At 43.6% G+C, this 18,501-nt stretch overlaps 1 protein-coding gene across 1 annotated transcript in view; it reads right to left on the bottom strand.

Moving 5' to 3' along the window:
• The window catches only part of LOC121584782 (solute carrier family 15 member 4), a 63,157-nt gene extending 44,982 nt beyond the window's left edge, over positions 1–18,175 (bottom strand). Inside the window, exons 1-5 of the mRNA XM_041900893.2 lie at positions 17,935–18,175; positions 17,076–17,692; positions 14,741–15,033; positions 7,514–7,655; positions 7,220–7,306 (exon numbers count right to left, since the gene is read on the bottom strand). Of these exons, the coding sequence (XP_041756827.1) occupies positions 7,220–7,306; positions 7,514–7,655; positions 14,741–15,033; positions 17,076–17,645 (1,092 nt within the window). The 5' untranslated portion in view covers positions 17,646–17,692; positions 17,935–18,175. The remainder of the gene's footprint in view (positions 1–7,219; positions 7,307–7,513; positions 7,656–14,740; positions 15,034–17,075; positions 17,693–17,934) is intronic.
• Between the last annotated feature and the right edge of the window lie 326 nt (positions 18,176–18,501).

Raw genomic sequence — 18,501 nt, forward strand, 5'->3', positions numbered from 1 at the left:
ATTAAAATGATCAATCAAATCGCCAGGTAGCCTATTGTTCTGGTAAAGATGAGTCAGTAATTCCTAAACCATATTTTATATGGATGATAAATGTAGGCCTACTCTGTTTTTGCCAGGCAAAACTGGAGGAAATTAAACAAGTTATTTCTGGTCACTAATCTAGATATGTGAGCCCACCTTTCTGCACCAATGCTGATGACTGGTCATTGGTCAATAGTAAAGACACCCAACATTTTGGTTCTGAAGCATAGATGAGAATTTAACTACGACTTGCGGGCAGCGGGTTCAGAACAAGGACAAAAATAATTTATACAAATTATACCAACAGAAAGGGCACTTTGGAGACTGGAAGGGCAAAGAGGCATGTGCTCTGCACAGGTAGAGCCTGTGCACTTGCCTGGTTGTAATTAATGTTTTTGTTCCATCACATTTTAAATAACTTATAGAAAATACACTTTATGACACTGTCATGAAGCATTATGACCATCCTGTGTCACTTTACTTTGGGTGGGTTCATAAATTCGCTCTGGCTATCTACTCCGATTTCAGAGCACTCTCGTCTGAGTGTGCGAGAGCGCAGAATAACTGATGAATTTACGAACGCGCAACACCCAGTCAGTAAACGTCAGCAGGAAAGTGTAGTTAAATTGTTTTCAGCAGCACAGTTACAGTCACCAACGCTCTGGATAACATGAAAACAGCCTAACCAGCTCTGCTAGGGCGAGTAAAATGGTCAGAGTAAGGTGTTCTCTCATTTGTGTCTGGAAGTAGCTAGCCAACTTTAGCCAGTTAGCTTGGGTGCTTGACTGCCGTTGTGAGATCTGAACGCTCAGATCAACCCTACTCCTCGGCCAGAGTGTCCAGTGTGCACTCTGAACGCTCCAAGAGCAAAACGCTCTGAATTTACGAATGGACAATCTGAATTTATAAAAGCCCAGAGCGCACTCTGTCACTCCAGATTTAATTTACGAACACACCCTTGGACTAAGGAAATGCACTTTATGACACTGTCAAGAAGCATTATGAGCATCATAATCACATAAGCCAGATAGGCAAATCACGTACATGCCCATCACGTACATGCCCTTGTCAGTCATCAGTCAAAAAGAGGGTGTCTTGCTCCTGAAATCTGCTCCTGCATTCGTCCCAGTCATCAGCAACAGAGCATTGGGGTAGGTGCATGTCTGATATCAATGTGTGCGCAATTACAATGATAATTGGATATGGTCAATTTCAGAAAATGTTAAATACCGTAATTTTCGGACTATAAGCCGCGCCTTTTTTCCCATTTTTCGACCCTGCGGCTTATATAACGGTGCGGCTAATCTATGGATTTTTACAGCTAACGGCCACTAGAAGACCTCCTAAATCTATGGATTTTACAGGTTACAGTCCACCAACTTTAACTCTATGGGCTCTATGACCGGTCCGCGCCCCCCACCTTTAAGCGGCGGGCTCCAGCAGGAAAAGCTGGAGGCCGGAAAAGAGTGAGACAGGTAGCGCGCAAAAGTAAAAGTGGAACCGAGAGTGGTACGAGAGACAGAACGAGAGACAGAACGAGAGCAAGACAGACATTACGAGAGTGAAACAGTTTGTGCAAAGGAAGTTTTCATGCACAAACCCTCATTATGGAAAACAAACGTAGAAATGCATATGATGCAGCTTTTAAGTTAAAGGCAGTCAATCTGGCTGTCAAAACATCCACGATCATTAACGGGTTCCGAAAGGCTGGACTGCTGCGTGATGAAGAGGAGGACGCCGCCACAGCTGAGGCCCTTCATAGGCTGTTCGATTCCGACAGTGACGAAGAGGAGTTCGTTGGTTTTGAGAGCGACAACGAAGGAGAGAGGAGAGTGGCTGACAAAGCCACCCTGAGCCTCTTCGTTTCCGACACTGAAGATGAGGACTTTGGTGGTTTTAGTACGCAGGAAGAAGACGGAGATGAGGATTAATGACTTGACTTTTCTGGTTACAGCCGTGTACTGCACCTTAGCCTAAAAGATGAAGACGAGGATTAATGACTTTTCTGGTAGGCTGATTACCGTATATTTTAAGCAGCCGTGTTGCTGCAACTTTAGGCTTACGCGCTTTACTGTCGTGTTACAGGCACTTTATTTTGCACTTTCAAAAAAACACATTTAATTTAGCCATTGATATTGCCTCGTCAAGCGCTGTAAGCTTTGTTTTTGTTATGGTACTACTGTAGGCTATAATGTAGATAAATATTCAAAGATGTGCACACTTTTTCAAGGTTTTTCAAAAATAACCAAAGTTAAGTGGTTAAATGATTGTGACGCTATTAACTAATTTTGCTGGGGAACCCTAGCACTCCCTCAAGGACCACTGGTTGAAAACCACTGCTGTAGATCACTGCCGGTATGTAAGCGCTGGGAGCGCACCGTTTAAGTTTGAAAGTTGAAAAGTTTGTGTGTCTGAAACGCTATGTGATACAGTACAGTTTACACAGCACAGTATATGTTCTGTAGCTACTATTGCACTAAATGGTAACACTTGAATACGTAATGCAAATATGCAACTTGTTTGTTGAAATGTTAATAAATGGGAGCTTCCTCAAGCAGCCATCTCTTTCCCGACAATCCCCTCTGTGCACGAACCCTTACATATGGTAATTAAACATTAAAACACCTGCGGCTTATAGTCCAGTGCGGCTTATATATGTACACATCATTCAATATCATTCAATTTAGCTGCTGCGGCTTATACTCCGGTGCGCCTTATAATGCGGAAAATACGGTAACCATACTGTTGACACGTGGATTTTGTGGGTATTGACACTCTTATGTAGGTATCATAACAGCCATAAAATAACGCAATATATGTCACAACGGGTCTAAATATGTGTCATGACAGTGTTTTGACCGTATTATGACAGGTTATGACAAGTTATGTCAGCTGTTATGACATGGTTATGACCTTGCCATAATATGTTATGACGCTGGGTATCAAGTAAAGTGTTACCCATTATTGTAACCAAATGACGGGATTAATGGTACATTTACTACTGGTGACATATGTAAATAGGGGAATAGATTTTTTAAAAATACAATCAAAAGGCAAACAATTCACACAATGAAAGCGCAAGAATTGGCGGGAGACAGCTGAGGCATTCTGGAGAGATGAGCGCATGCATTATGGAGAGAGACGCGCCTATACCGTCGCCACACACCCCTCCCCTTCTTCTTGTCTCAACATTTTAAATTATACTCAAGACGCAGGTAGCCTAGTGATTAGAGCGTTGGGACAGTAACCGAAAGGTTTCTAGTTCAAATACCCAAGCCGACAAGGTGAATAATCTGTCAGTGTCCTTGAGCAAGGCACTTAACCATAATTGCTCCAGGGTCGCCATTGATAATGGCAGACCCTGGCCGTGACCCCACTCACAGAGTATCTCAGGCGGAGTTGGGATATGCAAAAAACACATTTCCAATTCACACATGCGTACAATACACACTTGTACATGTATTAAATAGGACAAATATAAGCACCCACCTAATTATTGTATTATTATATCTTCACACATATTTTATACTTTTCACTGACAGCCACAACTCAATAATCAGCTAGGCCTATTGCCACTTGCACTGCCCAAATTGCGTGCTTCCCAAATAAGCATAGGCCTATGCACTTGTGATTTTGTTTAAAATAAGCGAATGATCCTCTGTGGCTCTGTATGCTCTCTGATGAATTATTTTGAATAATTGTATTTATTTCAGGAGTAAATATATAATTTTGGCAAATGTATATTTGCTTTAAGCCTATTGGATGCGCAGTCTATTCAAAAAGTGTTTACTTTCGCATGTTCGTCAAAAATAATTCCAGCATCCGAACAGTACACTGTGCACCCGCCAACTTTCCTTAAATTCGCGTAGCTGAAAATATCTCACCAGAGAAAGCATCCGAGCGAACAAAACAGTGCCCCTCTGTCTTACTATATGTAGCCCATGTATCTGATACTGTCTGGCCCGAGAATAGTATGGCATGCCATCCTCTTTTTGACCAGACAGCATCAGATACATAGGCTACACATACTGAGACAGAGAGGCGCTGTTTCACTCGCTTAGATGCTTAATCTGAGATTGATGCGTCTTTCTGTCGGCGTGCGTCTCGGTCCAATAAATTATCAATATTTAAAAGATGCAATATGGAGAAAATCACTCCGCAATTTCCTGGTTGCTAAAATAGCCTAATTAGCCTAATTTCAGTTTGTGACCAAACAAGTAAAGTATAACGTAGAGAATCATTGTACCATCTAAAACCACTGAAATATATACAGTGGGGGGAAAAAGTATTTAGTCAGCCACCAATTGTGCAAGCTCTCCCACTTAAAAAGATGAGAGGCCTGTAATTTTCATCATAGGTACATGTCAACTATGACAGACAAAATGAGAAAATAAAATCCAGAAAATCACATTGTAGGATTTTTTATGAATTTATTTGCAAATTATGGTGGAAAATAAGTATTTGGTCAATAACAAAAGTTTCTCAATACTTTGTTATATACCCTTTGTTGGTAATGACACAGGTCAAACGTTTTCTGTAAGTCTTCACAAGGTTTTCACACACTGTTGCTGGTATTTTGGCCCATTCCTCCATGCAGATCTCCTCTAGAGCAGTGATGTTTTGGGGCTGTCGCTGGGCAACACAGACTTTCAACTCCCTCCAAAGATTTTCTATGGGGTTGAGATCTGGAGACTGGCTAGGCCACTCCAGGACCTTGAAATGCTTCTTACGAAGCCACTCCTTCATTGCCCGGGCGGTGTGTTTGAGATCATTGTCATGCTGAAAGACCCAGCCACGTTTCATCTTCAATGCCCTTGCTGATGGAAGGAGGTTTTCACTCAAAATCTCACGATACATGGCCCCATTCATTCTTTCCTTTACACGGATCAGTCATCCTGGTCCCTTTGCAGAAAAACAGCCGCAAAGCATGATGTTTCCACCCCTATGCTTCACAGTAGATATGGTTTGGATGCAATTTAGCATTCTTTGTCCTCCAAACACGACGAGTTGATTTTTTACCAAAAAGTTCTATTTTGGTTTCATCTGACCATATGACATTCTCCCAATCCTCTTCTGGATCATCCAAATGCACTCTAGCAAACTTCAGACGGGCCTGGACATGTACTGGCTTAAGCAGGGGGACACGTCTGGCACTGCAGGATTTGAGTCCCTGGCGGCGTAGTGTGTTACTGATGGTAGGCTTTGTTACTTTGGTCCCAGCTCTCTGCAGATCATTCACTAGGTCCCCCGTGTGGTTCTGGGATTTTTGCTCACCGTTCTTGTGATCATTTTGACCCCACGGGGTGAGATCTTGCGTGGAGCCCCAGATCAAGGGAGATTATCAGTGGTCTTGTATGTCTTCCATTTCATAATAATTGCTCCCACAGTTGATTTCTTCAAACCAAGCTGCTTACCTATTGCAGATTCAGTCTTCCCAGCCTGGTGCAGGTCTACAATTTTGTTTCTGGTGTCCTTTGACAGCTCTTTGGTCTTGGCCATAGTGGAGTTTGGAGTGTGATTGTTTGAGGTTGTGGACAGGTGTCTTTTATACTGATAACAAGTTCAAACAGGTGCCATTAATACAGGTAACGAGTGGAGGACAGAGGAGCCTCTTAAAGAAGAAGTTACAGGTCTGTGAGAGCCAGAAATCTTGCTTGTTTGTAGGTGACCAAATACTTATTTTCCACCATAATTTGCAAATAAATTCATAAAAAATCCTACAATGTGATTTTCTGGATTTTTTTTCTCTCATTTTGTCTGTCATAGTTGACGTGTACCTATGATGAAAATTACAGGCCTCTCTCATCTTTAAGTGGGAGAACTTGCACAATTGGTTGCTGACTAAACTTTTTCCCCACTGTACCAAAATATTGTATTTTCAGCTATTTGAAGATAAAGTAAAAGACACAAAAAAGACACAAAAACTAAACTTAAGAACAGGAAGCATAGAAATAGCTCACATAAAACAGATCTAGCGCATTTTAGACTGGCTTTCATCGAGAATGACAGATCTATAACATTTCTATGTGAATTTAGTCGGGTCAAATCAAAATGTATTTGTCACATGCGCCAAATACAACAGGTGTAGACCTTTCCGTGAAATGCTTACTTAGAAGCCCTTAACCAACAATGCAGTTAAGAAAATATTGACTAAATAAAGGAAAGTAAGAAAAGTAACAATAAAAGAACAATAACGAGGCTATATACAGAGGGTACCGTTACCGAGTCAATGTGCGGGTGTACAGGTTAGTCGAGATAATATGTACATGTAGGTAGGGGTAAAAGTGACTATGCATAGATAATAAACAGCGAGCAGCATCAGTGAAAAAAAAAAATGCAAATAGTCCAGGTAGCCATTTGATTAATTGTTCGGTAGTCTTTTGGCTTTGGAACTAGACTTGGTGCTCCGGTACCGCTTGCCGTGCAGTAGCAGAGGGAACAGTCTATGACTTGGGTGGCTGGAGTTTATTGACAATATTTGGGGCCTTCCTCTGACACCGCCTAGTATAGAGGTCCCGGATGGCAGGAAACTTGGACCCAGTGATGTACTGGGCCATACGCACTACCCTCTTTAAGTCGGATGCCAAGCAGTTGCCATACCAGGCGGTGATGCAACCAGTCAGGATGCTCTCGATGGTGCAGCTGTAGAACTTTAAGGATCTGAGGGCCCATTAAATATTTTCAGTCTCCTGAAGGGGAATAGGCATTGCCGTGCCCCCCCTTCATGACTGTCTTGGTGTGTTTGGACCATGATAGTTTGTTGGTGATGTGGACACCAAGGAACTTGAAGCTCTCGACCCGCTCCACTACAGCTCCGTCGATGTGAATTGGGGCGTGTTCGGCCCTCCTTTTCCTGTAGTCCACGATCAGCTCCTTTGTCTTGCTCACGTTGAGGGAGAGGTTGTTGTCCTGGCACCACACTGCCAGGTCTCTGACCTCCTCCCTATAGGCTGTCTCATCGTTGTCGGTTATCAGGCATACCACCGGTGTCGTCAGCAAACTTAATGGTGTTGGAGTTGTGCTTGGCTACGCAGTCGAAGGTGTACAGGAGGGGACTAAGCACGCACCCCTGAGGGGCCCCGTGTTGAGGATCAGCATGTTGTTGCCTACCCTTACCAACTGGCGGCCCATAACGCCGGCCCTGCAACACAGCCTTCCAGAATAAGAGAAAATCATCCAAGGCTCAGTTTGAGTTTACCTGGTGGGTCCCGGCGCTGCTGTTGGTGCCTGTGCGGATGTCAGGAATCCTTAGATGTAGGCTCTGGAGGAAATACGTTGTCTGCATCTATAACACAATGAAAATAAAATAATTACACTAGCTATGTAGGCCTACTGTACATGTTCAAAGTCCCCAAACTATCACCATTCCTTAAGTTGTAATGCTATTCTGCCTGCAAAAATACTGAAGAAAACCACACTGTTGCTGATGTTACTATGAAAACTAAAGTTGTTTTGTTACGATAATGAGGAGAGGTAAATAAATATATCCTACCTGAAAGTATACAGTCCAGTATGGGATAAGAGCAAAGAACACCGGGAGAATTTTCAGCACTGCTTTCACTTCCTCCACTTTCTCCTCAGGGAATCTCCCTCCATAAGTCACCTTAGCTCCTTCCAGCATGGTTGGTTTAGCCCTTAACGAGAGAAGAATAACACAATTGAACAACTTTAAAAGACGTACAAAGCGGCTACTGCATGTTTTGATAGGGGCCTTACAATTCAGTAAATATCCCTTAAACATAAACTCAGCTACTATTAAACTAAACTCTGGAGATAAGAGACTTAAAATCAGGCCTTTTTTTGTTTCTGTCTCCTTTAAATAACGGCACTTCTAGTGAAAGGACAAAAATGTTCTACTAAAGCCTATAATCCCTATCTCTGGAGAAAAAGCCTTAATAAGGAATTCTTGAAAGGCTGCAGGATTGGCCAACTTAAAATATTAAATGTCAAGTTCTTGAACTGATTGTGCTACTTAGGTTCAAAGTCAAGCAACAGCACTTCAGAATGACTTTCCTCCACAATGAATGATGATGAATGCCAGGAAAGACCACAAATAAACGTATACAGAACAGGCTGGGGATCAAATAAGAGTTTAACATAAAGGACTATCAGCAACACCTAGTGGTGTGGTGCCATCTTGAATAGAGAAGCACCATAACATAGCCTTCTTTTTTACTCCTAAAGTAGATTTGAAAAGGTTCGCTATAAAGTCAAGAGTATTGTGTTTCCATTGAGATCAGATAGAGCACAGCCTCTTTCACACCCTTGATCTAGCCTACATATAGATACTGATACTACTAACGCCCCATTTCCATTGGCACTTTGAAGTCAACCCAGGTTGGGCTGGCCTTCGTGGGCTGATTATTGCGTTTCCACTGCCTCCAGAAATTACAAATTATATCATGTTGCTATGTAGCCAATATGTGACTGCAGCTGGCTTCGCTAATGTTGCTAGCTAGCGAGATGTTGAAGAATTCAATTCACCCTCACCATACAGTAAATAACGTTACCCCATACTCCTGCCAGTGCCAGCCAGACTCTGTAGAGCCTTGTATTTAGCTTGCTGACGTTAGCTAGCTAGCTAAATGGTTAGCGTCGTTGCTAGCATAACAGACTACCTAACGTTAGCTAGCATTTGAGGGCAGACTTTTCTCATAAAAGTTTATTGTGTAGTGCAAAAAATGAATGAAGGATCCAGCTATGGTGGTAATTCACGTCATGTGTGACTACTGCAGTACTGCTTGTCCATGTGCTCGCTAACAGCAACAAGCCCAGATGAGTTAGCTAGCTAAATGTTGACAGCATCCAGCAGTGATCAGCTAGACATGATAGAATTCCTGAGAGAAGCTACCTGACACGTGACTTCCGTCTCGCTTCCGCATTGTCTCCGTGCTGCTGTGCTGTTTGTTGCTACTTGGCTACCTGCCAAACTATTCACGTTTTACTTTTAATAAACGTTTAATCAATCTCTGTGTTCAACAAATTTACCAACTTTTTAGTTTTGTCCTCACTCATCTTTTTTCGTTAAACTTTTTCACCCCGGACGTTTTATCCCGAGACAGAAGAGTCATTTTCCTGTGCGTTTTAGCTGCCAATTTTACTTTATTTTCCATTTTTCCATCGCAACTTTTTTCCCTTATTCAACTTTTTCACTCCGGACGCTTTATCTGGACATGGTTCGTCAACATCTTCAACAGCCGAAGCTAAGTAGTAACATTAACATGATGTCTTCTAATTGCAGTCGCTGTACTCATAATATACAGGAGAACGATCGCCTTACGGCGAGAATAGCTGTGCTACAAGCCCAGCTTCAGACGCAATCGTTAGGCAAGGGTAATTTCAGTGTAGGAAAGGAAGAAACAGCGTCTGTGCCACCAGTAAGTACAGACAGTAACGTTAGTATAAATCCCCCCGCACAGTCCCCGCAGGCGGACAACTTTCTCATGGCTTCTGGAGGGAAATACTGTTGGAATGCTCAACCGGTGTCGCTCATTCAGCCGACAGAAACCTTCAACCGGTTTTCCCCATTATGTAGCGAGTCGGAGTCTGAGTCTGAGTCTTCTCTTGTCTCTACTCCTCCCGTTACGGGGTCTGAGACGCCGAAGGCTCCCACCATTAGCTCTGACAAATTGAAAACCCTAGTCATTGGCGACTCCATTACCCGCAGTATTAGACTTAAAACGAATCACCCAGCGATCATACACTGTTTACCAGGGGGCAGGGCTACCGACGTTAAGGCTAATCTAAAGATGGTGCTGGCTAAAGCTAAAACTGGCGAGTGTAGAGAGTATAGAGATATTGTTATCCACGTCGGCACCAACGATGTTAGGATGAAACAGTCAGAGGTCACCAAGTGCAACATAGCTTCAGTGTGTAAATTAGCTAGAAAGATGTGTCGGCATCGAGTAATTGTCTCTGGCCCCCCTCCCAGTTAGGGGAAGTGACGAGCTCTACAGCAGAGTCTCAGCACTCAATCGCTGGTTGAAAACTGTTTTCTGCCCCTCCCAAAAGATAACATTTGTGGATAATTGGCCCTCTTTCTGGGACTCACCCACAAACAGGACCAAGCCTGACCTGCTGAGGAGTGACGGACTCCATCCTAGCTGGAGGGGTGCTCTCCTCTTATCTACCAACATAGATAGGGCTCTAACTCCTCTAGCCCCACAGTGAAATAGGGTGCAGGCCAGGCAGCAGGCTGTTAGCCAACCTGCCAGCTTAGTGGAGTCTGCCAATAGCATAGTCAGTGTAGTCAGCTCAGCCATACCCATTGAGACTGTGTCTGTGCCTCGACCTAGGTTGGGCAAAACTAAACATGGCGGTGTTCACCCTAGCAATCTTATTAGGATAAAGACCTCCTCCATTCCTGCCATTATTGAAAGAGATCGTGATACCTCACATCTCAAAATAGGGTTACTTAATGTTAGATCCCTCACTTCAAAGGCAGTCATAGTCAATGAACTAATCACTGATCATAATCTTGATGTGATTGGCCTGACTGAAACATGGCTTAAGCCTGATGAATTTGCTGTGTTAAATGAGGCCTCACCTCCTGGTTACACTAGTGACCATATTCCCGTGCATCCCGCAGTAAGGGCGGAGGTGTTGCTAACATTTACGATAGCAAATTTCAATTTACTAAAAAAAAATGGCTTTTTCATCTTTTGAGCTTCTAGTCATGAAATCTATGCAGCCTACTCAATCACTTTTTATAGCTACTGTTTACAGGCCTCCTGGGCCATATACAGCGTTCCTCTCTGAGTTTCCTGAATTCCTATCAGACCTTGTAGTCATAGCAGATCATATTCTAATTTTTGGTGATTTTAATATTCACATGGAGAAGTCCACAGACCCACTCCAAAAGTCTTTCGGAGCCATCATCGACTCAGTGGGTTTTGTCCAACATGTCTCTGGACCTACTCACTGCCACAGTCATACTCTGGACCTAGTTTTGTCCCATGGAATAAATGTTGTAGATCTTAATGTTTTTCCACAAAATCCTGGACTATCGGACCACCATTTTATTACGTTTGCAATCGCAACAAATAATCTGCTCAGACCCCAACCAAGGAGCATCAAAAGTCGTGCTATAAATTCTCAGACAACACAAAAATTCCTTGATGCCCTTCCAGACTCCTTCTGCCTACCCAAGGACGTCAGAGGACAAAAATCAGTTAACCACTTAACTGAGGAACTCAATTTAACCTTGCGCAATACCCTAGATGCAGTTGCACCCCTAAAAACGAAAAACATTTGTCATAAGAAACTAGCTCCCTGGTATACAGAAAATACCCGAGCTTTGAAGCAAGCTTCCAGGAAATTGGAACGGAAATGGCGCCACACCAAACTGGAAGTCTTCCGACTAGCTTGGAAAGACAGTACCGTGCAGTACCGAAGAGCCCTCACTGCTGCTCGATCATCCTACTTTTCCAACTTAATCGAGGAAAATAAGAATAATCCAACATTTCTTTTTGATACTGTTGCAAAGCTAACTAAAAAGCAGCATTCCCCAAGAGAGGATGGCTTTCACTTCAGCAGTAATAAATTCATGAACTTCTTTGAGGAAAAGATCATGACCATTAGAAAGCAAATTACGGACTCCTCTTTGAATCTGCGTATTCCTCCAGGGCTTAGCTGTCCTGGATCTGCACAGCTCTGCGAGGGCCTGGGATCGGGAGAGACACTTAAGTGTTTTAGTACTATATCTCTTGACACAATGATGAAAATAATCATGGCCTCTAAACCTTCAAGCTGCATACTGGATCCTATTCCTACTAAACTGCTGAAGGAGCTGCTTCCTGTGCTTGGCCCTCCTATGTTGAACATAATAAACAGCTCTCTATCCACCGGATGTGTACCAAACTCACTAAAAGTGGCAGTGATAAAGCCTCTCTTGAAAAAAGCCAAACCTTGACCCGGAAAATATAAAAAACTATCGGCCTATATCGAATCTTCCATTCCTCTCAAAAATTTTAGAAAAAGCTGTTGCGCAGCAACTCACTGCCTTTCTGAAGACAAACAATGTATACGAAATGCTTCAGTCTGGTTTTAGACCCCATCATAGCACTGAGACTGCACTTGTGAAGGTGGTAAATGACCTTTTAATGGCGTCAGACCGAGGCTCTGCATCTGTCCTCGTGCTACTAGACCTTAGTGCTGCCTTTGACACCATCGATCACCACATTCTTTTGGAGAGACTGGAAACCCAAATTGGTCTACACGGACAAGTTCTGGCCTGGTTTAGATCTTACCTGTCGGAAAGATATCAGTTTGTCTCTGTGAATGGTCTGTCCTCCGACAAATCAACTGTACATTTCGGTGTTCCTCAAGGTTCCGTTTTAGGACCACTATTGTTTTCACTATATATTTTACCTCTTGGGGATGTTATTCGAAAACATAATGTTAACTTTCACTGCTATGCGGATGACACACAGCTGTACATTTCAATGAAACATGGTGAAGCCCCAAAATTGCCCTCGCTAGAAGCCTGTGTTTCAGACATAAGGAAGTGGATGGCTGAAAACTTTTTACTTTTAAACTCGGACAAAACAGAGATGCTTGTTCTAGGTCCCAAGAAACAAAGAGATCTTCTGTTAAATCTGACAATTCATCTTGATGGTTGTAAAGTCGTCTCAAATAAAACTGTGAAGGACCTCGGCGTTACTCTTGACCCTGATCTCTCTTTTGACGAACATATCAAGACTGTTTCAAGGACAGCTTTTTTCCATCTACGTAACATTGCAAAAATCAGAAATTTTCTGTCCAAAAATGATGCAGAAAAATTAATCCATGCATTTGTTACTTCTAGGTTAGACTACTGCAATGCTCTATTTTCCGGCTACCCGGATAAAGCACTAAATAAACTTCAGTTAGTGCTAAATACGGCTGCTAGAATCCTGACTAGAACCAAGAAATTTGATCATATTACTCCAGTGCTAGCTTCCCTACACTGGCTTCCTGTTAAGGCAAGGGCTGATTTCAAGGTTTTACTGTTAACCTATAAAGCGTTACATGGGCTTGCTCCTACCTATCTTTCCGAGTTGGTCCTGCCGTACATACCAATACGTACGCTACGGTCACAAGACGCAGGCCTCCTAATTGTCCCTAGAATTTCTAAGCAAACAGCGGGAGGCAGGGCTTTCTCCTATAGATCTCCATTTTTATGGAACAGTCTGCCTACCCATGTGAGAGACGCAGACTCGGTCTCAACCTTTAAGTCTTTACTGAAGACTTATCTCTTCAGTAGGTCATATGATTGAGTGTAGTCTGGCCCAGGAGTGTGAAGGTGAACGGAAAGGCTCTGGAGCAACGAACAGCCCTTGCTGTCTCTGCCAGGCCGGTTCCCCTCTCCACTGGGGTTCTCTGCCTCTAACCCTGTTGAAAGGGGCTGAGTCACTGGCTTGCTGGTGCTCTTTCATGCCGTCCCTGGGAGGGGTGCGTCACTTGAGTGGGTTGAGTTACTGACGTGATCTTCCTGTCTGGGTTGGCGCCCCCCCCCTTGGTTTGTGCTGTGGTGGAGACCTCTGTGGGCTATACTCGGCCTTGTCTCAGGATTGTAAGTTGGTGGTTGAGGATATCCCTCTAGTGGTGCGGGGGCTGTGCTTTGGCAGAGTGGGTGGGGTTATATCCTTCCTGTTTGGCCCTGTCCGGGGTTTCTTCGGATGGGGCCACAGTGTCTCCGGACCGCTCCTGTCTCAGCCTCCAGTATTTATGCTGCAGTAGTTTATGTGTCGGGGGGCTGGGGTTAGTTGGTTATACCTGGAGTACTTCTCCTGTCTTATCCAGTGTCCTGTGTGAATTTAAGTATGCTCTCTCTAATTCTCTCGTTCTCTCTTTCTCTCTGAGAACCTGAGCCCTAGGACCATACGTCAGGACTACCAGGCATGATGACACCTTGCTGTCCCCAGTCCGCCTGGCCTTGCTGCTATTCCAGTTTCAACTGTTCTGCCTGCGGTTACGAAACCCCTACCTGTCCCAGACCTGCTGTTTTCAACTCTTAATGATCGGCTATGAAAAGCCAACTGAGAGACCTGAGCCCTAGGACCATACGTCGGGACTACCGGCCGTGGTGACTCCTTGCTGTCCCCAGTCCGCCTGGCCTTGCTGCTATTCCAGTTTCAACTGTTCTGCCTGCGGTTATGGAACCCCTACCTGTCCCAGACCTGCTGTTTTCAACTCTTAATGATCGGCTATGAAAAGCCAACTGAGATTTATTCCTGATTATTATTTGACCATGCTTGTCACTTATGAACATTTTTGAACATCTTGGCATGGTTCTGTTATAATCTTCACCCGGCACAGCCAGAAGAGGACTGGCCACCCCTCATAGCCTGGTTCCTCTCTAGGTTTCTTCCTAGGTTTTCGCCTTTCTAGGGAGTTTTTCCTAGCCACCGTGCTTCTACACCTGCATTACTAGCTGTTTGGGGTTTTAGGCTGGGTTTCTGTACAGCACTTCGAGATATTAGCTGATGTAAGAAGGGCTATATAAAATAAAATTGATTGATGATTGATTGATTGATGGCTGCATAGTAACGGCGTCACCAGCCCAAATTCTAATCGCACCAGTTGTGAAACTGGGCTGCGCTGGCCCGGATTTCCCTCGACCCAGCTCTAATTTGAGCATTCCATTCAAGTCACCTCGAATTTGGCCCTAATTGTATGTGCCAGTGGAAACGGGGCTTAAGTAACAGCAACACAGTTGTGATCTGCCTGGCACTCTTACCGTAGCAGGTTGGGCTCTTTGGGCTGTGCGTTGCAGCAGGCATAACCCAGGATCTTGAACATGTCAGTGAAGGCACTACCGTCAGCAGGCTTGTTGATGAAGACTGTGCGCCCCAGCAGGAACACCAGGAAGGAGACACCCAGGCACACTGCTGGAATTATGTACCCCAATTGGAAGTTGATGTTCTGCTGGATGTAGGCCACGCCACCCAGGGACAAGATGGCCCCCAGGTTGATGCACCAGTAGAACCAGTTGAAGAACCTGCGAGTGGCCTCTGGGCCGCAATCTTTTACCTGTGAGGAAAAAGGGATTGTCATGTCAAATAATATCATCATCATCATCATTCTGCTCTCCATGAGCACCTTTAGGAAACAAAACAGAACTGTAGTATCATATCAAATTCAAGACATAGGCCTAACATGTAATCTAATAAAATAAACAGTAGTCTAACTTTATTAAAAAATGTTATTGTATATCCCATCATTCAATGGCAGTGAATAAGTGTATAACATCCACGTGATAAAGTGCTAACATCTTCCTTCTATTCCGTGCTTGACAAAAAAAGGGGAAGGGGAGGTAACCCCGCTGGCAATAAGAATTTCTAGTAACTAATGAATAGGCTAATCTAATCATGTTTTACAGGTGAACAAGATTTCTACGAATCATGCTCAGTGGCATTTACCTTTTTTCCCCCAATATTACTTTGTGAATCCCATTAAAACATTCACCAATGAAAATGAAACAACTAAACCAATCACCCATCAAACATGTGGCAAGCAGAAACATGTGAAAATCATATGACAGTGGCATTGAAATCTATGCTAATCAAAGTCACCACCTCTAAAAACGTTTTGGGCCAGCCTGGGTTAGCTAGATTTGAATTAGCCAGCCTGGGTTAGCTAGATTTAAAACTGACTATCCTACCGATCCTTGACTTCGGCGATGTCATTTACAAAATAGCCTCCAACACTCTACTCAGCAAATTGGATGTAGTCTATCACAGTGCCATCCGTTTTGTCTCCAAAGCCCCATACACTACCCACCACTGTGACCTGTACGCTCTTGTTGGCTGGTCCTCACTACATGTTCGTCGTCAAACCCACTGGCTCCAGGCCATCTATAAATCACTGCTAGGCAAATCCCCGCCCTATCTTAGCTCATTGGTCACCATAGCAGCACCCACCCGTAGTCTGCGCTCCAGCAGGTATATCTCACTGGTCATTCCCAAAGCCAACACCTCCTTTGGCCGCCATTCCTTCCAGTTCTCTGCTGCCAATGACTGGAACGAATTGCAAAATCTCTGAAGCTGGAGACTCTTATCTCCCCCAATAACTTTAAGCATCAGTTGTCAGAGCACCTTACCGATCACTGCACCTGTACACAGCCCATCTGAAATTAGCCCACCCAACTACCTCATCCCTATATTGTTATTTAATTTGCTCTTTTGCACCCCAGTATCTCTATTTGCACATAATCTCTTGCACATCTAGCATTCCAGTGTTAATACTATTGTAATTATTCTGCACTATAGCCCATTTATTGCCTTACCTCCATAACTTGCTACATTTGCACACACTGTATATATATTTTCTGTTGTATTTTCTGACTTTATGTTTTTTTTCTTTACCCCATATGTAACTCTGTGTTTTTTTTATTGCACTACTTTGCTTTATCTTGGCCAGGTCGCAGTTGTAAATGAGAACCTGTTCTCAACTGGCTTACCTGGTTAAATAAAGGTGAAATAAAAAAAATAAAAAAATAAAAATAACAATTACCCCCTTTCAGAGATTTGCTACTGAAATGGGCTTTCCTCTTCAATGAATGGTCTTATAGGTAGGCCTAATCCTGAATTTAGATAAGAAACATAATGAGACAGATGTGAGTTTCACTTCCTAAATTGATGTACAATTACCCATCTTCTCAGCCTTAGATGACTGGTGTGTTGACCAGACCCGATGGATGGCATTACCCAAATGTAAACCTCGTGATGCAAATTACAAACGCTACAACCAGCAGGGGCCTGGCTGATTGAGTTCTCATGGTAAATGTAGAGATGACAGGCGTACTAGATCAACATTTAGCCTATTTCACGATTACCATTTCAGTCCATATACAAGGCTGACCAAAGTAAGATCATGTTCAGAACCTTTCAGGCTTTATAAATTAGTCTGTTATATATTCTCTTATACTCACATCATTAGATGGGATAGCATTAGCAACAGTGTAAAGCATAATACATTGAGCATTCAGTGAGTTTTCATTTGACCTTAGAAGTCCTTCTGAAGAGCTTTTAATTAAGATTGAATGCTTTGCTTATTCATAAGCTTTACTGTACCTGGTCTGCCCCAAATGGAGTGATGTTGGACTTCACTGTTCCCACACCTAGGGCAATGAGAATAAGGCCGGTGTAGATCACTGGCCCACAGTAAGGTGCCCGTGTGGGGCAGGTCACATTGCTTGGAGAGGTACTGTTTGTGCTCAAACACTCTGCAGGTTGCACTGGAAATGCCATTTCATCACCACATAGGGTTTTCCTGGAGTCTTCATATGCAATAAATGGGAAAAACAGCATGCCAAGGAAGTATAGGATCAAACTGCCAGCAATGGTCCAGAACTTGCCCAGATATGCATCAGCCAGCCAGCCACCAAATGGTGAGATCAGGTATGTAACCCCCATGAACATCAGGGGTGCCTGGCTGGCCTCAGTCCCCTCCCAATAAAATGGGCTACTGTTGAGGAAAAGGACCAGGTTGGAAGTGATGCCATAGAATGCCACTCGTTCCAATGATTCTGCAAGCAGAATGGTTGCACACGCCAGTCTTCTGCCCTGGAACACTGACACAGGCCTGCTCACAGAGCTGCTGTCCAAAAGAGGAGTGCTCTCACTGGCATCCCCGCTGGCCATCGTCAGCTGACTTGTTGACTTGAGATGTTTACTGGAAACCGTCAACCCTAAACAAAATGAACACGAGATTATGATACGAAGTGTTATGACAATAGCTGCAATAGTTAAGATGTTGGAGAAATTACAACAGGGTGGTCCAGTTCAGTTTGAGATACACTTGTTTTTAGCTAACTAACTAAGGCATGGAATATTAGCTTACAAAGTTTGGTCTGCTTCCTGACATCAGCATGCTAACTTTAGCATGATGATGATCTGCATCATAACATTGAGGAGAACTAGCATACAGTACCTTTAATGAATGACACACTTTCCAACGTCTGCCATTTAGCCTCCTATCTTAACAGTTCATGTGCTCGACATGCCACAAAATCAATGTGTTCAGAAGAGCGAATATCTAAAGTTACTCGGGTAACTAATAATGAAACTGACAATCACACACTGCCTGTCAAAGCACTGGCGCGTGACTGTATATTCGTTCAGCAACCTCTAAATTCTGCTTTTTTCCGCATACCGTAAACAGATGGATCGACTTCACATAACACCACTGACAGTTTGAGCGCCTGGGGCAGTCAAGACTTACATTTTACAAATCTACGTTTTGTGCTGATGCGATGCTGTTTAGTCCGCCCACTGACGTTTTTAGCGAGGCTCCATTGGCCAGAATGGTAACATACCTATACGCTATTGGTCGAAAAGGAAGACATTCAATACAATTTTATCAACACTTCCTGGAGGGCTTGCAGTTCAGTAGGAAAGCGGAGTGGGTTGGTATGAATAGTCATAAGTCTCGACATAGATTGGTTGAGCCTTCTTGAGTGCGTGACCTCACACCGACCGAACGACTTGGGAAACCCAG

This window comes from Coregonus clupeaformis, chromosome 16 (assembly GCF_020615455.1).
Source record: "Coregonus clupeaformis isolate EN_2021a chromosome 16, ASM2061545v1, whole genome shotgun sequence".
NCBI lineage: Eukaryota > Metazoa > Chordata > Actinopteri > Salmoniformes > Salmonidae > Coregonus > Coregonus clupeaformis.